Source organism: Aythya marila (assembly GCF_965140915.1).
Source record: "Aythya marila genome assembly, chromosome: 3".
NCBI lineage: Eukaryota > Metazoa > Chordata > Aves > Anseriformes > Anatidae > Aythya > Aythya marila.
In genome coordinates, this window is record NC_139044.1 from 104,285,869 (window position 1) to 104,307,880 (window position 22,012).

Genomic DNA, 22,012 nt, shown 5'->3' on the forward strand with positions numbered 1-22,012 from the left:
TAAAATTAATCATGCAAAGCATTCCTGTGGCTTGAGACTACAGCTAGGATCCAATGCAAGCTCTGTACTTGGTTTGAAATGGGAAGGGGCTGAAGAACTGCCTTACCCAGATGATGTGGTTTACTAAACTTTTACACCTTTCAGACCACTATTCTGTAGGTTGTACAGGATAGTATAGGATGTACATACCTGAACTAACTAGTTTTCATTATTAAAATTAAATGTACAGTCCAAAGAAACAACAACAAAAAAAGATTATTTTTTTTTTAAATCAGTTTATTTAAATGACAGACATGGCTTTTTTTTTTTTTTTTTTTAATAACTTCACTGAAGTCCTTTTGCTGTGCCCTAGGGAACACCATGTTTGTAAAGAGCTAGAATAATCACAATCATGAACAGTGAATTTTTAATTTCCCTAGACAGGAAAAAGAATAAACCAAAGAAGCAAGCAGACAAAGTGAAACGGTGGCTATTTCAACTGCAAGTCTTTGTGTTTCTTTTTGGAAAGCTGTTAGTAAAGACTCTCCTCCTCCACACAAATATTTCTTTTTATATACCACTAAAAATGTTAAAAAGAAGCAAGGGAGGATGAATCCTGATGGTATATCTTGCCTAATGTAAAGAACCTATAAACCTTAACTCTGAACTGTTAGTTACCTGAAGTGTGATTTAGATGGAATGAATCTATCCAAGTCTAAGACTACAGACTTGTCCAAATCTAGGACTTCTCCCATGAGGTGCTTCTACCTAATGCCAGAGATACTTGAACCCATTATGGGTCTTCATTAGGGTAATTGCAAGCATCAAGAGGTCTGAGTTTGTGCATGATCAGAACTGCCAGAACCAAGCAATGCAAACCCCTTGGTTTAGGACAGATCGTGTGAAAAAACAAGGGCCATCCTTCTAAAATTCAATTTCTTGTGGGTCTTCATTTACATTTGGTACATAGGAACATGAATAGGTCCAGAGGAAAATGCACTATCTTCTAAAGAAAGTAAAACACCAACTACAGGTTTTTGGAACAAGTTGCCCAGGTAGGTAAAGTCACTGTCCCTGGGGGTGTTCAAGGAAAGGTTGGACGTGGTGCTTAGGGACATGGTGTAGTGGGTGACATTGGTGGTAGGAGGATGGTTGGACCAGGTGATCTTGGAGGTCTTTTCCAACCTTAATGATTCTGTGATTGTACAGGAAAGCTTACCCAAGTGACAGCACAGTGATTAGAGCACTCAGTCAGATGATGAGAACTGGATGCACCATAGGAGGGGGCTGAATCCCCATCTTCAGAGGTGCCCCTCACAGGCAGCTACTCAGGTATTTAGGTGCTCCTTTCCTTTAGAGCACGTCTAGTTTAAAAGGGTCTCCAGAACATTACTTCAGATGAGCTACAAAGCATTCCCAAGATCTCAGGCAAATTTAAGGTAATTTATGACAAACTTAAGACTGAGGACTAAAAGCCACGACTGTATTTTGCCAGCGAAGCATCACCTAGCAGCCTGCATGAGCATTTGCTATGTAAACCACCCAGGGCAGCCCCAGAAACAGAAGCTGCCTCAGAATTTAATTATTCCAAGTCCTTCCGGCTCTCTCAAGTCGTTTTTTATTGAAAGCGAGTGACAGCCGCGTTGTGTCTCTGGGTTTAAAAGCGCCGAGGCCTCTGTCAACAGGGCCCCCCCTGCGCTGCCTCGCCTCAGCTTCCCGCCGGGCCCGGCACTGCCTCAGCGAGCATGTCCGCGCCCGCCCCGGGCAGCGGGTGAGGAGATGGGCACGGTGAGGGGGGACACGGGGCAGGAGGAGAAGGAGGAGGACATGGGTGAGGAGGTGGGCACGGGTGAGGACACGGGTGAAGAGGTGGGCACGGTGGGAGTGGAGCCCCGGAGAGGCGCCCGGGGGAAGAACCGGAGGTCTCCGTGTGCGGTTTGTGCTTCTCTGATCTATTCACAGAGTAACAGCGGCATAGCTGTCCGCCAGTGGTTTTTGTAACTGTTTTCTGTCTTATTCTGCTGACAGCATCTCTGCTCATCTTCCTCCTGCTCCTTCCTGTCCAGCTGGAAAGGAAAACGCAGGGAGAGCGATATTCCAGCGGTGCCTTTTGCAGCCTCCAAGTTGAGCAGCCTTTCTACATCTCGTTCCCACATCTGCCTACGGGTGCCCGAAGAAGTGAGAGGCAATACTGATCAAACACAAGTCCTGCATGGTGTTCGGCCGTCAGTGAAGTCCACAAACTCTGCGACGATGGAGACTGTGCTCAGCGATGCGAGTGGACTGGCATGGGAGGGACGAGGGGAGGAGGAAGCTTCAGCTCCTCGTCCAGAAGCTGGAGGGAACAGCCCTGAGAAAGGAGGAACTGCTGCGCTCCCTCTCTGACATTGTGCAGAAGGTCGTGTTCCAGTTCAGTCTGAGGCATAGGGTGACTCACTGTACTCGTGTTTCAAAAAAAATAATCAGTAATTCACCCTAGCTCTGTCAGTTCTTAGGGAAGAGCACGTTCTATGTGGGACTTTGTTAGCCTCTTACCTGCCTTGTGTTTCTACAGTGACCAGGAGTGAAGGGAAAATATCAGAGCATGTCGGAGTTCTGGCTAATTTCTGCCCCAGGAGATAAAACAAATCTGCAGGCATGGGAGAGAATGAATACGGTGACACTGAAATCCAACTTGTCCAGCAACAGCAAGTTCCATATTCCGGACTTAAAGGTAAGTGGGGAAGCGGTTTGGGTATGGGTGATGAAACAGCCCCAGGCAGGACTAGAGACTTCTGTGGGATTTTTCATTTGGGACAATGTGCAGAGAGCTGAAGAGGATTGCGACTGGGGAATGAGTTGTGTTCAGTCAATTAAAAACTGATCAGAAAGGAACAGGAGTTGTTTTGCTTGAAGCTGACTTTTGTCAGCTTCAGTATGTGTAAGGAGTGAAGGTGACCAGTTAAATAACTAATGTGTTGCATTTGGCGTACCATTTTCTTCCAGCTGTGACAACCATATAGCATTGTACATCTTGGATCACTAATGCACAGGGAGTAGTGAAGTATCTAGAACCATGCCAGTAAGACCGCTGACAGAGAAGACAGTGCTATAATGCACATTTCTCTATGGGAAATAGATGTGTGTGGATATTCAGCTACATTAACAGCTTCATAGGAACATATAAATAGGGAGAGTATTAATCCTTGATTTTATTATGTCTTTGCCTCATTTAATCCTTCTTTTATAAGATTTGCACCTTATTTTTTTTCACTTGTGGCTGTGAAAAGTCCGAATATGCTTCATTAAAGTTAGTGGAGCTACAACAGATGTAGAACTTGATTCCCTGGGGAGCTGCCATCGCCCATCACTTATAAAGCTACACTTAGTCCAGGATCTGGCTTTAATCCAGAAAGATTGTTAATGGTTATAATTTGAGCTATTTCTGTTACATAAGGATGCAAGTGAAAGGGGATTGTGGCCTCTTCTCAAGTAAATAACCTACTGAATTAGCACATGAATGCTGCAGACTGGAGGTGCTGCTTTTTACACGTGCTCAGAAATTGCTATGATTTTACCTTCTGTGTGCCTTACAGTCACCAACTCAGCCAGCGTTGGTGAGAGTCCATTAATGTTAAAGAAAATGTTTGCAGCATCTGAAGATGCTAATTGTTCTATGTAAAATTTGTTTCTTTGTTCCTTTTTTCCTTCAGCTTGACCCTTTGTAATGTTGAGCTGACAAAAGTGCAAGAAAAGGTTCGGCAATATATTGTAATGCCATACAATCACATCCTAAATGTAGGATTGTGACAGTGACAGAGTCACACAAAAAGCAGATGTTGGTGTAGGAGGAAATGGCTTTGTGAGAGACTTAGTTCTTGCAATTAGGAAAGAATGAGAATGAAGAACCTCTTGAATACATACTGCTTTGCTTGGTTCTCTCAGTACATCAGACTTGTATGTATGTTGGGCATGTTTCTACCTAGCATTTTATCAGGAAAAAGGCCAATATGTTCTACAAGATCATTCAGGAATGAAAACAGGAAGGAAAACATTGATGTATGATCTTGAGATGTCATATACAGCTTTTCCTTTATTGAAAAAGGCTTTTTGTACCCTAGGCTTTGAGAAAAGGAATTGCTTCTATTTTCTACTGAGTGAATGAAATTCTGCAAAACTTTTGAATTCACACATGCTAAATACAAGTCAAAGTCCCTAAGAAAGCCAACGGAAGCCTTAGACTTGTGTATCTTTCACCTACTTCTCGTCTCTTACACAGGTGGGGACACTGGATGCTCTTGTTGGTCTGTCAGATGAGTTGGGAAAACTTGATAGCTTTGCTGAAAGGTAAAATAGATCTTATTTACTGCCTACAAATGAGAAACAGACATTGTTTTTATGGCATGGTATGTCCTTGTGTTCACCTCAGTCTGACTCAGTTTAACCCAGACTGCGACCTGACTAAAGTGGACAGGTTTGTTTAACCCTTCTGTCAATTGCCATAGAAAGGACTATTCCTTAAAACCTGGCTGCACGAAGTCAGTGGTACTTCTGTCTGTACAGTGATGTCTGAGTGGCAATACTAGGGAAGCTGTTTCTCAAAGGGAAACTGTTAAAAAATGTTTTTTCTTTATTTTATATTGTACAGCAACTTCCACGCTATCCAGAATCTCAAATTAATAAAATATTTAGATAATATGAAGCCCTCCCTGATTTTCTTTTTCCAGAATATTATTCTTGAGATTTCTCTTTTCCAACCAGATTTAGGAGTTCTAAGCAGTAAGTTCTCCTGAATGAAATCTGGGACTCCCCCTCTTAGCCTTTTAAACTCCCAAAACATTGACTGTTTGACTATTAATATCAAAATATTGACTGTTTGATACATGTTGTATCAAACCTGTTTATGCATAGACTTGTGGGATCTCCTTGCTGACCATCACCAAGTTTGCTGTTAGGGCCAAACTGACCTGGGTGTACAAAGGATAAAGAACAGCAAGCTGAGGAAATGACAGGGTTTGATATACTTCATGGCACAAAGTAGGCTTTGTTGAGGAAGCAATGAAAGTACAAGCTGCTGCTTCTCTTTTCTTTTCTAGCTTTGGAGGGATACCTCACATATTGCTGTGGTCTTGGCCACAGAGCCATATGTTAACTCTGAGGCTTTTTGCCTTTTATCCCCCAGCCAGGACTGATAAGGAGTTGCTTGTCTAAATATGCTTGGTACTTTTCATGAATTTTGTCTGTTGGATGCAAATGCTTACAGAGACACTGATATAAGCTGTTTACATCTATGTTAGGCAGTTTGGGTAAAAGTAAGTCTGCCAGAATGCATTTCTCCACAGGACAGTGTAACGATTTTACTGGTACTCGCAGCAGCACTGATTACGTTTGATCACCCTGGGTTACATGCAATTTTAATCTTTTTAGAATTGCTTTTTCAGGATTTTTTAGCAGGACAGAGCAGCTTAATAGTTAATTCATACATAAAACCTTCTCTGTTGCCACTCTGTCCATCTGGCAGGGAAAACTACCCTGAAGTCTCTGTAAACACGTCCAGGTCCCTGGTTCATACTGCAGGAGATTGTCTGTGCTGAAATGAAGTGGGAATGGGGGTAAATGGAGAGACCCAGTAGCAGCTGCCTATTCTAATGCAAGATTTCTCTATTCAGGGCAGCAGATAGCCAAGCAATTGTGTGATTCTGCTTTGAGGGTTGCAAAAATCATGCAGAATTGATTTTCAGAAGAGCTTAACTGATTCCAAACTTTGTACTGGAATAAGATTTCTGCAAAGCCTGCTGTAGGATCAGTGTATCACTGAGGATAGTTTATGTGACATATCATCATGAGCTTCTTAATCTCCCACTGTTACCTTTGTCTTAACTCTTCAGTGTAGCAAATAGCTCCTTGTTCAAGCTGAATGCCACTTTACTCCACAAATTGTCCCTTCAGTACCAGTAGTGACACTCACTATATGACATGCATATGCACTGAGCAAAGGAGGCAGTGAAACTTCTGCAGAGTAAGCTCCTGAGGTGAGGACTCTTCCTATTTGTCTTTGAGCTAACTAATCAAGAAGAAGCAATAAGATTTAAAAATAAGAAACATGCTTAAAAAATAAGAAAAATGAGTTAGAGGAGAGCAATAGCAGAGAACAATCAACACAAATGTACTGGAAGTCCAAAAGTGTTTATTGTTAAATAGATGCCAAAGGTCTGGAGTATAAACTGGGAGTCAAGGGTTAAAATGCCCAGTACTTGTACTTAGTGGAAGCAAATGGCATCCAGAGGGTTATGAGGCTGCTAAATGACCTGAGCATTTACATTCCTGCTCCTCTGTGGCAGCTAGCTACCTGCTGCACTGTTGCTAGATAAACAGAACTGCTCGTAAAGCCAGGCAGCACAAACCTGCCAGCGCTGCCTCCTGCCAGGACAGCAGAGAAGGGGCAAGAGTTTGCAGGATCTACTGTTTCCATGTACTTTTATTATTTATTTACATAGGAGGCGGAGTGTTTTTCCATGTCACCGTATGGTAGGTGCCGTGGTGCTCTCCAAAGCTGACATTCCCCTCCCTTACTCTTATCCAGGGGCTCTCCAGGATCCAACATCTGCAGAGCCTGAAATTGAAGGGCTTCTGCTGCCTGCAGCCTTTGGATACCTAGCTGCTAGTGCCAAATAATACACAGTATCATTTAAAGACTGATAAACTTTTCTTTTTTAATTAAGTAATTACATTGCAGCATTTTCACAAGCAAAATGTGTGTTTTTTCCAAGCTATAATAATAAACTACAGGGAGTTATTTTTACAGGTTTTCTCTCTACAGGTTTTTATTACTACTTTTTAAAGGCAGTCTAGTTGAAACCCTCTCCTTTTATAACACAGCATTTGAAGGTGATATTTGCTCAAGGTGAGACTCACCTGATCAAATGGAGCGGTTTAAGGGCTGCTTGTTAAAGCTGTGCGCTGCTGGATGCTGCTGTAGCTAATGGGGCTTCTCCAGGGGTCTGATTCCTCTCGCTTGCCTCAGCCATCAGTGGCACACAGGGTGTGCTCTCTTTCATTGCCCAGGGAATGTATTAAGTGAGTGAGGCCCAGCTGCCTTTCCCGGGATGGAAGGCAAGGTGCAGAGACCAAGCTGCGACAGGAGAACATCTCTCTAGCCCAGCTTGTTCTGGCCATACCCTGCCTGAGGGGACCCTGCAGCACATGGGCTGGAAGGGCAGGGAGCCTTGGCTGGGCAACTAGAGCTGTAGGGTGCACAAAAGCACATACCTGCCCCACCATCAGTCTCTAAGGTGAGAGACCAAAGCTGTCGGTCTCCCAGCTATCAGGTTAGCCACCAGCTGCACTCACCTGTAATTAAAACACTTCAGTCCCCTTGGAAAAGTTACTGGTTTATGTGCTTTCACGTTGGCTGCTTTCTCTGTTACATGCCCAGCCTCCTGCTGTGCGTTGTTTTCCTCCAAGTTCCTTTGGGCTCTCTGGACATCAGGAAGGAGCTGAAAACCAGCTGCATCTGCCAGCTGAAAATTGCAGAAGTATTTGGCAAGGTGGCAGCTGACACAGAACGGCTTGGTGGGTCCCTGCACTCTCCCCTCAGCCCGAGTGTGGGCAAAACAGTTCTCCACCAGCAGCTCTCAGCCTGCATGGGGTCCCTAAGTGGCTGCAGCTGGACAGTAAAAACCAGGGCAGCCCTTAAAGGGCTGTGAGCTGGTAGAGATTCCCCCCAAGGAATGGGGCAGCTCTGTTTGGTGCACCAAGCCTAGACTCTGAGCTGCTCCTGTCTGGTGTCATGAGAACAGCAGCAATTCTGCCCACTGTGTTTTTGGCAGCATCAGCAGTCTCTGATCTTTCCTCCCTGTCACAGGACTAGAAAACCTTTCCAGAAACTGTGAGCTTGTTCCCAGGAAGGGAGGTGGGAGAAATCTTTACCTCTGTGAATTCCTTCTTTTAAATGCCCTGTAAATTAGCTTTGCAACACATCAGAGAATCATTATCTCTGATACTTTCATAATATCTGTACCTGAAATCCCTTTCCTTAGCTCTTGAAAGCCACAGGATGTCTCAAGACACACTGTCATTTAATGTCACCACCCCGTGGTCCACTTCATGTCTCTGCGAATGTCATGATCAGGCGGTCAATTTTTAGCTGTTGCTTTGTTTACGAGGAGTAGTAAACCCGGTACTGTTAGGGAACTGAAGGCCAAATTCTGAGAATAGTTCTGAGTACAGAAAGATACAGAAACAACCAGAAATGCAGTTTGGCCTTTATGACAGAGGTACTTTGTCTGGGATCAAATGATTCAATTCTACCGCTGAAGGGATGTGATGACACTTTTTTTTTTTTTTTTTTTTAATAAACTGTCTAGAGAAAAATCTTCAGAAGGAGATTTGTCCAAATCACTGCTCAGAATCAAAGGAGGATTTGAAGCTTGTTCTCACACATCTTAAAGCAATGTCTTGTCCACCATGCTAAAGAGAGGGGACAGAGTCCCCTAAAGAAGAGGAATAAGATGGAAATTCTCACTGTCAAAGAGAACATCTTTGTTTTCTCCTGAGTACCTAGTCAGAACCTTATTTCAGCAACCACAAGGGTTTATTCAGCATCCTGTGGACCATGTTTTCAAGCAGGGCTAGACTGGATGGTTCTGTGTGTAGTCTTGTCACTCCATCACTTTCAGAGCTGTAAACATGGGTTTCATGTCTTGTGGTTTCTGCTCTAAGTATCATGACTTACAGTGTATTTTTAGGAAGTCTAGAGCACTGGGAAGAAGATATTATCTATGTGTTTACAGAAATCAGTGTATTTTAGTTCTGCTATATGCCACAGGTTGTTTATTATCATTTTTATTGCAAATTGACCTGCCTTGCTTCAGAGTTTTGTTGGAGTATCTCCATGTTTATCAGATCATTGTTGTAACTATTTTATGTTGTTTCTTCACTAACAATGTTTCTCTGTTACACTGAAGCGTAATAAAGAAAATAGCCCAGTATATAGGAGAAGTCATGGAGGACTCCAAAGATAAAGTCCAGGAGAATCTTCTGGCCAATGGAGGTAGGTGCTGTGAATGGGGATATCTTAACGTTAACGCTTTGGTGCTACTGGTATTTGCTTCAGGATGTGAACACCTAGAATTGAAACACTCACACATTAGAAAGGACAACAATCAGGGATACTTTTTAAGAACATATCTGGCCAGATCCCTTTTTTTTTTACTTCTCAAAGTTAAGAGAAGCTTTATCCAGTTCCAGCTTCGCTTCCTGCTTCCAGGACAGTATTAAGCAGCTGGTACCCCTTTGTGGAATAAACGTTTTTAGCACCAGAGCTAAGGAATGAAGAGCAGAGAAGGAGATATCCTCCTTCATTCCTAAAATGGCCAAGCATCTTTTTGTGGCCTTCATGGACCGGATCACTTTCAGGCAGATAAATTGTATTCTATACAGCAGCATGGCATCTATGAGTGTTTTGCTTTCCCTCCCTCAGTGCTGGGATAGATCCCGTGCTCTGTTAACCATGGATTTCTGACACCACAAGTGGACATTTGAGGCCCTGGCTCCAAAACATGACACACTTCATCTCCTGGGGAGTTAGGAGTTGGTTGTGAGCAGCAAGACCAGAAACACCATGTTATACTCAGTGCTGCAGTTACAACCAAAGCCTGAGCAGTTTCCTACACTGATAACTTGGCATATGTAGGTTCTGTAGTGGAGCTGTGATGCTGTTCAGCAGCTGGGTGGGTGAGGACTTCCCAGGCCAGCACAGGCAGCAGGACATGAGGACTTTGGTTTCCCTTCTGATGTCCTGCCCTGGCTGGCAGCTGTTGCACAGCAGAGAAGAAGACCATGCAGTGACAGCAAGGACACTTCTGACGTGATGAATTTGGAGCCCACTGCTTCACTGCATGCTCCCCTGCATTGTCTCTAAGTACTCAGTGTGGTGTTTTTGTGACCTCCAAGAACTTATTTCCTCACCTTATCCCATAGTATGCTACTCAAGGCCCTAAAGGGAACTTGTGTTAAGGACAAAGTTAACACTCAGGAACAGATCTCTACGCATTTTGTTAGACCCTGAGTGGGTTTCAGAGCTGCTGCAGAGCATGTTCTTCCCAAGCCATCCTGTATTTGTGAAGCTGGACATGTTACACGTGCTACATACAGGCTTGTAGAGTGACTGTCAGACAAGAAAGCTAACAGCACACACCCCATCACCCTTCGATTGTCTGCAGTGCTGTACTTCAAATCTGTATGAGTAAAGGATAAAAGGGGAAAGTTCTTTTAGAAATGTCCTTTGTGCATGAAATGAGACTGACATTTAATGTGTGCAACTATGTAACAAGTACAATAATCCCACTTATTACCTTACAGGGCTAAAGGATAAAATGAAATGTCTGAAAAGTATGTTGAGAATCACTGGTTGCAGTGGTGTTACAAGCATGCATCTGTGTGTAGTAGTGCTAGAAACGAGTCCTGGTCTGGTTGTAGAGATACAGTGATCAGGTTACGATGGATTTCTCAAGTAACAACCTCGTAGCTTGATCACGATATCCCTATGACTTGAGAAACATCAGGTTCAACTTATTTCCTTTGTTTCCTCTTTTCACACCCTTTTCCTTTCCTGTCAGCTCTGCATGTGCTGTAATAGAGGGATGTGGAAATTATTTGCGTATGTTACTAGTTTCTGTCCTTTGGTCAGCCAAGTGAGTCACATCATAGAACTCTTCGAAAATTACTCACTGCTTCTTAAAAAAAAAAAAAAAAAAAAAAAAAAGAATAAATTTTAATATACAAATATATATATCTAGGATTCCCCTAATAGAATCCCATGTCATTCCTCATAAGCAGCAGCAATACTGCTGTAAGAATCCTCCCTTCCCCCTTTCTGGTTAACAAAAGGACCCCAAAAAAAGGTCACAAAATCAGAAACAAAATCATAAGACGTGATTTCTTGCTGTCTTGTCCCATTTCAGACAATTAGACGGTCCAAACTGAGGTTTAGTTTTTCAGTTATACCGTACAAATGGTCAGGTTTTAGCTCTGATGTATGTTGCTGACAGCAGTTGGGTCCACCAGGTGGTTAAAATGTTGGCTGTGTGTAGCAGTTGTCCGATTAGATTTGTGTGAAGGAAAATGAAAATACCAGAAACACAGCACTTTTGGTTAAATGAGCACACACACTGCATTCCAGCGGGCGACAACTGGAAGCAGTCACTTGGAGATGTCTCTCTCATAGAAGAAAAACTTGGATTTGTGTATATGGGAAATTTTGTTATATCATGATAGCAGGAGGTTCTTTTTTGCTTATTGACCATCAAAAATGTGAAATGTAAGTAAAGCTTTTCTTAAAAGATCTAGAGCAAATTCTGTTCCAACTGTAGTAACGCTGACCCAGAAATAACTTTAAAATTTGGTTAGTCATGGAATTACTCCATTTATAATGAGCTCAAAACTGAAATGGACAAAAAAAAAAAAAAAAAAAAAAAAAAAAAAAAAAAGGAGTAACAATTTTGAAGAATCCAGCATTTTTGGGGAAAGCTGTTCAAGTTGCTGCCTAGAGCTGGGTGAGTGAAGCAGAGTTGGGAAGAACTCAGCCTGCAGGGTTCCTGGGCAGCCGTGAGCACTCTGGGGAGGAGGCATCTCTCCTCTCCTAAGTGCTCCTGTGAACTTCAGGTGTTTTGACCCCCCTGCCTCCTCTCTGGAGGTCTGAGCAAGCACTGCCCGAGGATGAGGCGTGCAGCAGCCCTGCTGCAGCTTTGCCCTATTCCTGCACGCTCCCTGTGCTGGAGGATTTGCCAGCTCCTGGTCAGATGTTGGCAGGAGGGACCTTCGCCTCCTGACTCCTGTGCTTTGGACGTGTGGGAGATTTACAGCTGTGGTTCGCAAAGAAAGGGAGGGAGAAGGTGGTCGTGCCAACGCTCTCTGCCTCCTGGGCAGTTTGTCCTTTGATAAGAAGCTGGTTTCCTCCTAATGTAAGACTTTCCATGCTTCAGAAATCTAATAGGGTAAGCTGACTCTGTTGTGGGGTGAGAGAAGCCCGTGGAAAGGATAGAGCTCTCCTGCCAGGGTGTTCGATGTCACGCAAGGCAGGGCAGCACCCCCAGCCTGGCAGTAAAGCAGTTAAACACCTTTCCACATTCCTCCTCGTGCATCTCAATTCATACAGCATTCCTCTCACCCTGGAAGTCCATCCCACAAGAAACTGTGCTCAGACCTCGCTGTGGGAGTGAGTTAACTCTGGGCAAGGCACCAAAGAGCACTGAGCAGCCCCAGCGTGCCCCTCCTTCCCTTAGCACCTTGGTCCTATTCTGCTTCCCATCTCCCCAGAGCAGCTGCCCAGATATTCTCCATCCTTGTGGGTGTGGAAGGAAGCCCATCCTGCAGCTGACAACACCTCTGGCTTCTTTGTCTAGCCACTGAGACTGGGATCCTAAGGGCTCCCAGGACTCAGCGTAGGTGAGGAGTTGTCTGAATTCATGAGCTGCTGGAGGAGAATTTTAACGTGGTGCCGTAATGCGCCAAGCTTAATGTCCTGAGGTTAGGGAGCCTTGGATTTCAGAAGTGAAGCAGTGCCATCCTACTCTAGGGGACATCCTATGCATCATTTCCCCTTAATTCTGGAAGATGCCAGGGCTCCTAGCGGTCCGAGGGTGTCTTGTTTTGGAGGGCTGCATGCACACAGGGCTTTGCTGTGAATTTCTGATGTATGGTGCAGTGGCTAGACATTTATTTGGATTTATCCACGTAGAAAAACTCCGTATGGCTTTGTGTGAGATGGGGAGCTTTGTGGGCACAGTGAGGGAGGAATTCCCCATCACATCTGGATCGCTTTGATTTCTAGTGAGAGTTTGCCTGGATCATGGATAGGCAACATCAGCTATGCCCTGAATATCTGTGTTCAAACTCTCAGTAACCCGTTTCTTATTTTGGGGGTGTTGATTAGATTGAACACACGATTTGTGCAGATTTGATCAAATTTCTGTGAGGATTTAGAGCTGAGCCGCTGGTTCACAGCCATCTCTAATGCTAATTAAAAGTCACGTGTAGGGTATAGCGAGGGAAGACCCCAATTCTTATTACTTAATTTGGTAAGCTGTCAGCTTTAATGCATTTCTTTGTATTTTCAGTTGACCTCATTAGCTACCTGACCCGGTTTGAATGGGACATGGCCAAATATCCCATAAAGCAGCCGCTGAAGAATATTTTGGAAGCATTATCAAAGGTAAATTGTACTCCAGGTTACAAGAAGATATTAGAAAGGGGAATTGTGTCTTCTGACAGTTTTTGGTCCCTTCCATCGTGGCAGTCTGTGAATTTTGCCTTCGGTGCAAAACAGGAGCAGGCTCAGAAGCACACTCAGATGCATGAAATCAGTTAATTTAATTGCTACTGCAATAACAGGGATCAAATATTTATATAAAATAAGTATCTAAACTTATGACATAAACATATGGCACTTTATCAGATTTACTAGGACATATTGATATGCTTTCTGTGTTTTAGTCCCGTTATTGTAATATTTTATTGCTTTATGTAACTAATATTATTCTCCATGTCAGTTTTCTTGTGAAATCACTGGCTTTACCTTAAATCAAACACACTGCTGGTCAGACGAGTTGCTTACACTGCCAGCCTATTCAGGAAGGAGTGATCTGTTGTTTGAAGTAGATAACAAATGGAATGGTGAACTAGCTCCTTAGGTACACCCATGATACACACAGTAACAGCTAACAAAATCCTTCTGGCTGCAGGGTCCGTTGCCACAGGGCACCTGCAGAACCCAGAAGTGATGTGGGTTCCCTCTCGGCCGTGATCAGCTGGTTGGTGGGGGGCTGACAGCTCTGTCCCCTCGCCACTGTGCAGAGGTGGAAGGAGGAGCAGGAGGACAATGCCTAAAGCACCTGATTGACTCTCAGTTTTTTATTGTTCTAGCAAATGACTCAAATAGAAACAGACCTGAAGACCCGATCAGCTGCATACAACAACATTAAAGGAAATTTGCAGAACCTGGAGAAAAAAACTGTGTAAGTATAGCATGTGCCTGTTCACCTCTGGAGTGCTGCATGGCTCAGGAGAGGACAGTTCATGCCCACGTCCACTTCTGTCCAGCGGGCCACGTGTGTTCTGATGGGAGCAAATTTAGTGCCTGGCTTTGGGCCATGCTGAGCATCCACAGCTGCAGGGGAAGCTGAGGGGTAGCTGATGTGATCAGCCTGTCTTAAAATCAGCTCATGGGAGACTGAAGTTCCTAATATGATTTTGTTAGCAGGGGGAGCAAACAGTCTTGGGAAAGGGTCAAAACTGAATGCCACTGTATTGCTCTGATGAGATTTCAGGGAGTCAGAAATTAGATCATCTGAGTCAACTGGCAGATTCCTTTGCAACACAGAGCTCTTTCCTAGGGGAGCTCTGCAAATGCTTTTCAGAAAGTCAACTACAATATTCGAGGCAAAAGCATTTATTTTCCTTCCCTGCTGTGCCTACTAGCATCCCACTTTCATTTTTCTTCTCTTTATTTCATTCTGCTGGTCCAGACAAAGGCTAGCAGAATTCTACAAGTCTCTGCCAGGGCTTCTCTCTCCTGCCTTCAGTTGATTATGATCTTTGCCTATGTGCTACTACCTGAATTTTGCTGCTACCAAAATTGCTGTTAATCTGGATTTTCTCTAGGGCAAGTCAGGCACCAACTCAGTTAAACCCAACCAGAAGCCATAGAAAAAAGTACTTCCAGGTGGTGGTTCAGAACATTTGTCAAAAAATGTGTCTGTCCCTCACGGAGACCTACTCAGCATGGGGACCGTGGTGTCCCCAAGGGTCAGAAGAGCCCTATCACAGTTGCAGGCCTCGGCTGTGTTTGTGTCCTGTGCCACACCACTGCCAGCCAACCCCACTGGCCTGTGCTTCCAGCTTGGTATGGATGGTGTTAGAAGCGTTTGTCTTGGGCTGCGTAATCGTGGACAGGATGCACTAATGAGACAACAAGCTCTCATTTTCCTTTTCTTGTCTTCTCAGCCTGCTCCTGCAGCATCTCTCCAGCTCCACAACTCCCAGGTCAGGTTAAATCCCAGGAGAGAGGCAGCTGCTCTGTGTGGGCAATGTGAGCAGTGCCGGACCTAGAGCAAAGGGGTGAGGGACAGGAGCTGAGACCTCATGTTCCAGGCACTTCCTCTCAGTGCTGCCCACCTTTGAATGCTGGTGCCTCTGTGTACACTGGTGCCAGCTAGCTTGGGATTAACAAGCATCTAGTAAGTTGTTACTGGCCAGTTCATGTTCCAACTGGCACAGCAACCTCAGCTCCAAAACTACTGGCTCAGGTCCTTCTTCACGCCTGCCCAGTGGAGGAGGGAGGGAGCTGCTCTCTTCCCTCTGGTTCTTACCAGCCATGTCCAGCCTAGTCGCATGCATGTAGTAGGTGTGCAGCCCCGTGGGGTCTCAGGTGATCAACAGGGCTGTGAGCAGGCAGCTCCTGCAGGCCCCGCAGCACCTGTGCACGAGATTTCTGTCTCCACTATCCTTCAGCTGGAGGGAATCTCCCTGTGCTGCTGAGAGGGGCAGTTTGTTCTCCACCGTCCAGGTTTGCTTGGATGGCTTAGGTCAGAACTGACATCGCTCGCTGTGTCTGACACACGGCCCCACAAGCAGCCTTGAGAAAAGCAGGTGCCTCCTGCAAGGTGTGGTGCTGCCTGGCAGAGGGGTGGCAGCTTCAGAGGAGCACTTTCCAACCACCTACACCCTCGCTATAAAAACAGTGACAGCAGCATGGTGTCATTTCACATAGAGGAAAAGGATAAACTAGTGCTAGTTGATGACATTCTGGAATTAGCATTAGTTTTTTTTTTTTTTTTTTTTTTTATTATTAAATACAATAAAGATAAATGAACGGCCACTTTAGAAGCACAGATGTGTCCTTCAGGCACCGCAATCCTGATGATTTTCTACCCCAGTGTGCACTGTTGGCAACCATACTTACAGCATGATACCTCCAGCATGCTGCTGCTGGGTTCCTGCTAATGTTCTTTTTTTTTCTTTTCTTTGTTTTGTTCACTTTAGGGGAAACCTGCTGACCCGGACCCTAGCAGACATTGTGCATAAAGAAGACTTTGTTCTGAACTCTGAGTACCTCATCACGCTGCTGGTCGTAGTACCAAAGTAAGGCAATAGCGTGGGCACGTGCGCTCAGGTGCGGCGTTGAGTTTTGGGCCTAAATGCTGGATCCAGGCAATACTGGATCAGGGTGGGGAAGCTGATCCTCACCATGTCTGAGGAATGGGTGGATTTCTTAGCAAAGAGAATGGTTTCTGCCAAGGGTGATGCTGGCACGAAAGAGAGAAACAAGGACGGCTCCAAAGTCAGAGCAGGACAGAAGTGGGATGTAGGTTTTTAGCTGTTACAGAGCAGGTTCTCAAACAGCCTCCTGCTAGGAACAGTAGGAGTTAAAAAATAAAAATAAAATAAATAAATAAACAGAAGAACAGATTTTTACTGGAGCTTAGCCAGTTTATAAAAGGAATTAGACCTGCCATACTCACAGGGCCTCTGCTGGTCATGTAGTTGTTAGTACCTGCGTGTAGGATGGTTGCTGTCACCACCAGTTGTGAAGGTACAAGACGTCCTTCTTAGAAGCCTACACAGAACTTGTCCTCTCAGTATAACCCTATTCCGACACACACACACGGTACCATCATTTTTCTGTCTGTGAAAAACACGTTATGAAAAGCTGTTTGAAGTAAGTTTGTTGAGTTTATTATTGGCGAGTTCTTTCAGATTCCTCCTATAAACAGATGTCTCGCTTTGCAAGCTCACCCTTCCCTTGACCCCGTTCTCTGAGTGCTGGCTCTTGCCATGTTTCCAGCATAGCACCAGATCAGCTCTGGGCCTGCGCTCACAAGATGTACTGCACCTGCCCACGGACCAGAGGCATCATGCGTGGAGGTCCTGGAGCATGGGACACTGTGACAGCCTGTACATGTGTGCCAAGAGCCTCGTTCTTCCCACCTTCAGCTTCCTGCTTCAGACCCTTTCTCATCCCAAGACACTATATGAGAATTGAGGGTGCAACAGTGGAAAAACATCTCTCTAGCTGATGACTAGGACAGGAAAGGAGAGAAGACTGGTCAATAGCCAGCTGAATGTGAGCCAGCAGTGTGGTCAAGTGGCCAAGAAGGCCAACAACATCCTGGCTTGTATCAGAAATAGTTTGGCCAGCAGGACTAGGGAAGTGATTGTCCCCCTGTACTCAGCTTTGGTGAGGCCATGCCTGAAATGTGTTCAGTTTTGGGCCCCTCACTACAAGAAGGACATTGAGGTGCTGGAGCATGCCAAAGAAGGGCAGTGAAGCTGGTGAAGGGTCTAGAGAACAAGTCTTACAAGGAGCTGTTGGGGTTGTTTAGCTTGGAGAAGAAAAGGTTTAGGGGAGACCTTACTGTACTTCACAATTACCTTAAAGAGATTGTAGCAAGGTGGGAATCTGGCTCTTCTCCCAAGCACCAGGTGATAAGAGGAGGAGGAATGGCCTCAAGTTGTACCAGGGGAGGTTTAGGTTGGATTTTAGGAGACATTTCTTCACTGAAAGGGCTGTGCAGCATTGGAGCAGGCTGCCTAGGGAAGTGGTTGAGTCGCCATCCCTGGAAGTCTTCAAGTATAGAGTTAGAACTTAGCAGCATGATTTAGTACTGGAATTTAGGTTACAGGTTGGACCAGATGACCTTAGAGGTCTTTTCCAACCTGACTGATTCTATGATTCTAAGAAGCTTTATGTGTTTTTATCACATAACCCAGCTCCTACTCCAAATCATTACCGTAATTAGCTATGATTATCAATACATTTGCTTTCTAGTATATAGTATTTATTTACTCTACCTCATCTTGTGCTCAAAGGTCAAGCTACATACAGTGGCAGAAGACGTATGAATCCCTCTCTGATATGGTAGTGCCTCGCTCCACCAAGTAAGTGAAATTCTGAATTAAGGTCCTGGCTGGCTTCAGAGATCCCTGACGTTCCTCAAATTGTTCAGGAATGACTTGTCTAACACATGAGCTCCATGTTAACATATAGATTTGCCCAATCTCATTTGAAATCAGAAATTACACCATTGAAGGAAAGTAGAGGTGAAAGAAAAAAATAAAACAACTCTTTTTTTCTCTGCAATTAGCATGTGGTTCCCTTTTCCACTAATCTAGTTCTTTCCACGTGCAGTACGCACATGAGCAATGAGCCAGGTCTTTTGCTTGTTGTATAACAGAGACAAAAAACTAGTTACAATAATCCAGGCACAATTCAGAAACATGTAATCACGTACATCTTTATAAAAAAATATATATGTTTTACGGAGATCAAACAGTACTTTTCCATCTGTAATTGTTTTCTGCAGTAGAATAGAATAATCCAGTGTACTGCCATTTGCATTATCCTTTCACCTGGAATAAATAATCCTGTAAGTAATACTGTTCAGTATCATAAGTGAAAGAAAGAACTGCAAAAGGAAGGTGAAGAAAGCACAAGAGGTTTGCAATGTCGAATCACAGCAGCTGTTTCTCCCTCCCACAGGATGATCGCTGAGGATGCTGAGGGAGGACTCTTCACTGTGACACTATTTAGAAAAGTGATGGATGACTTCAAGGCTAAAGCTAGAGAGAACAGGTAGGCAGTCACGGATTGAGAGGCACATCAGGCTAACAAACGGATGATGAGGGTAAAGACACTTGTTCTCTGTGCAGTACAGCTGAAAGCATTGCTGTTTTTTAGGACTTTACTGTTTGGGCTGCTGCTGGCCCTGAAGCCACTGAGAAGGCAGTGGGAAGGGAAGGAGCTGTGACTAGTTCGAGCAATTCTTTGAACACCGAACTGCAGATCCTGGAATTGTTCTGACTGCTCTCCTGCTACTGGCAGCAGGAAGTTTGCTTTCTGGGAGTGACTTCAGCTCCTGCCCTCCAGATACTTTAGATGGCTCAGTGGCTAGCACCTTTAAACATACCAATCCTGCTTCTCCAGATGCAAAAGAAATGTGTGTTTATTGCTTGGACTAGGGCTTGTGAGAGCAAATGTCACTCAATTGCAGGTTCATGGTTCGAGAATTTTATTTTGATGAGAAGGAACTGAAATGTGAAAAGGAAGAGCTGATGAAATTAGCTTCTGATAAGAAACAGCAATACGTAAGTAGCACATCGAGTTGATGGTGCATGTATTTAGGCCCCTGGTGTTGGTGTGTGTAAGGATCTCACTCAGAAATGGTTTTATAGTTCCAGCAGATTCCTGCGAGCTCTATCTAGCACCAAGAGCTCTATCTAAAACCAAGGCACAGGACAGATAACAGAATTTGCCCAAGGTTACTCAAGCTTCTGATAAGCTGGGAGCCAATAATGGGTTGCCTGAGAACTACCTCAGCAGCCCGTGGTGGGTTCGATGGTGTTAGCTATGGAGCAGCTTCAGGGAGTGAAGGGCATCACAGTACCACTACGTTTGTCCTCATAGGGCCCTCTGCTGCGCTGGCTGAAAGTGAACTTCAGTGAAGCATTCGTGGCTTGGATTCACGTGAAAGCCTTGAGGGTTTTCGTCGAATCTGTCCTGAGGTAAGCGGGCAGTGCTGGCAGAGGTTCCTGGAGAAGTCAGAGCGTGCAGCCCCACAGAAGGGCGGGGGTGGAAAGCTGTGCCCCCCTGGGAAATGACCCCGTGTGTTGGTGTGTCCCAAGGTATGGCCTCCCGGTGAACTTCCAAGCGATGTTGCTGCAGCCAAATAGGAAGTCCGTAAAGCGCCTGAGGGATGTCCTGAACGCGGTCTTCAAACACCTGGATGAAGTCGCAGCAGCAAGTATAATGGATGTGCGTATTTAGGCTACAACTGCACGTGCTGTAGGGTTCAGTCAGGATCCCTGCTGACAGCTGTAACCTCCGGTGGCTACAGAATGGCTTGGGGCATCGGGCAGGGGCAGGTTATCGTGGAGATGTGCAGTGTAGTTTCCATTGAAGCAGCCACCATTAACAGCTACCAGGCTGAAACTGGTCTGCTCAGTTACGGCAGTTTCTTCAGGTGAAAAGCTTCACGCCTTCTGTAAGCTTTCAGATCAACACAACAGCAGTAATTCAAAATGAACCCTAGGACTGTGACAGCTCCCTGGCCAGTAAGTGGCTGCCACTGACTAAACTTCTCAACCTGGGCCTTCAGCAGGCAGCAGTACTTGCTTTCTCCCTCCCCACATCTTAAGTGCATAAAGGATTTAGGATAAACCAGTGGAAACCCCATGGCTTAAAGCCAATAGCTTAGAACTGCCTAAGACCAGGCAGGCATAAGAGTCCCAGTGCACGAAACAAGGAGAAAGAAATATACTGTTTTAGAGATGAAGCACCACGAAATGCTGCAATGCACATTTATGAAGTTACAAACAAGCATCAACTCTCAATGCTGACGGCATTAGACAGCCTAAAAATACCAAGCAAACATCAGATTGTGTGTGAAGTCCCAGTGTTAAGCACAGCAAGTGCAAGACTCCATTCCCCCTAAGAAAGTGAAGTACAAAAAGCAATCCAGGTTAGCTTGGAACAGTGCAACGCTTTCTTTACTGGTACTGAAGTCATGTTTTCTTTTGCAGCCTGGCATGGACATCCCTGGCTTACAACTGAGCAATCAGGAGTACTATCCTTATGTCTATTTCAAGATTGACCTCAGCCTTCTTGACTGCAGTTAAAAAGAAACAAATCACTCAAGCTTAACCTATTCAGGACCCTAATGTTATAATAAAAGAATCGTTAGCTGCTGAAAGTCAAATTAAAACGCAGAAGCTGTAGCAGGATAACCACACAAGATTTTCCTAACACTTCCACTAAGGTTTAAGCAACTTCAGTATAAACACCTTTTGTTCATAGTGTTACAGAAATGTATTTCTGAGGCAGGCGGAACTACGGTAGTATTTATTATTTTGTTGGGAAGTTACAAAGATGGAGTCTCTACTGGACTGGAAATAAAACAGTTTTAAATGTGTGGTGGCTGATGGATCTATTAGGCATGTACAGTCCTGGTACTGCAACAACAACTTAACAGGAAAAAAAAGCATCAAAGCAGAACGCCATTTTTTTTTCCATATAATTTAACAAAAGTACTTAAGAAAACTTGCCAGGATTGCTTTGAACCTTACTGTGATCTGATTTACAATCCCAAGCACTCCCAAATGTAGTTTTTGCCAAGTTAAAATATGTCAGTTAGAAAATGTCATTAGGAGAGCTCATGTGCTAGGACGACTTGAGCTGGAGCACAGCTCCTGCCCCACATCAGTGGTTGTTATTACTGGCTGCCAGCAGTTACTACATCGACTTTCAGAGGAATGAGCTAAGGGCAATCCCTTACAGACACCACTGGATCACAAATATCCACATTTTAAGTTATTTACTTGAAAGGATGGGAACTTTCAGTTCCTTCACTTGGTACTTATAAACAAGCTGATCACATGAGGGTCACTCTACTACTGACACACGAGACATGGAGAGCAATGTAATGTAATAGTGTCTTTATTAAAAAAAAAAGCAGCAGTAACTATACCCATGCCCAATCCTGTTTCCTCTTGCAAGGAAATTGCTGTTTCAAATCCAAACAGTGCCAGATGGGAAGTGAAGAAATATCAGATCCAACCTGCTGGAGACAGCACCTTGGTTTTTCACTTTTAGCACCTCATGTCCTAAAATGGGATTAACTTCACTGCTAGTCCTGGGGAAAAAAAAAAAAAAAAAAAAAAAAAAAGAGTACCAAAGAGTACCAGCTCCCAGCTCAGCAGCAATTTCTAGTGGATGGTGTCTCCCACTGCAGCAGCAACACAATTTCCATTGTACTAACAATCATATGATGTCTGGCACAAAGAAAGAGAAACCCCCTGAGAAAGAATAGAAAAAGGAAGACTAATGAGCATTTAAACTAAGATTGTCTCTCTAACCAAGCTTGAGGACAAACTGCCAAGACCTTTCGCAGCGAGGAGGTATGGTTTAGGACTCCCTCATTCTCCAGGCTCTCTTCTGCCATTCATTTTTCAAGAGTCACCCAAAACAGGATAGCTTTTACCATGTGCACCTCTGTCACTC

At 44.4% G+C, this 22,012-nt stretch overlaps 1 protein-coding gene across 1 annotated transcript; it reads left to right on the top strand.

The window, feature by feature from the left end:
* The first annotated feature begins 2,103 nt into the window (after positions 1 to 2,103).
* ATP6V1C2 (ATPase H+ transporting V1 subunit C2) lies at positions 2,104 to 21,880 on the top strand. The gene is made up of 13 exons (XM_082757426.1): positions 2,104 to 2,377; positions 2,534 to 2,692; positions 4,238 to 4,305; positions 8,925 to 9,010; positions 13,077 to 13,171; positions 13,882 to 13,973; positions 16,000 to 16,098; positions 17,827 to 17,895; positions 18,497 to 18,589; positions 19,008 to 19,101; positions 19,421 to 19,518; positions 19,639 to 19,768; positions 20,536 to 21,880. Exons 2-13 carry the CDS (start codon positions 2,564 to 2,566, stop codon positions 20,629 to 20,631), a joined length of 1,149 nt encoding a protein of 382 aa, XP_082613552.1. The 5' UTR covers positions 2,104 to 2,377; positions 2,534 to 2,563; the 3' UTR covers positions 20,632 to 21,880.
* The last annotated feature ends 132 nt before the right edge of the window (positions 21,881 to 22,012 follow it).

Coding starts and splice junctions, on each gene's coding strand:
- ATP6V1C2 (XM_082757426.1), top strand. CDS start 2,564: ATGTCGGAGTTCTGGCTAATTTCTGCCCCAGGAGATAAAACAAATCTG. Junction 19,102..19,420: donor CTGATAAGAAACAGCAATAC/GTAAGTAGCACA, acceptor TTGTCCTCATAG/GGCCCTCTGCTGCGCTGGCT. Junction 19,519..19,638: donor TTCGTCGAATCTGTCCTGAG/GTAAGCGGGCAG, acceptor GTGTGTCCCAAG/GTATGGCCTCCCGGTGAACT.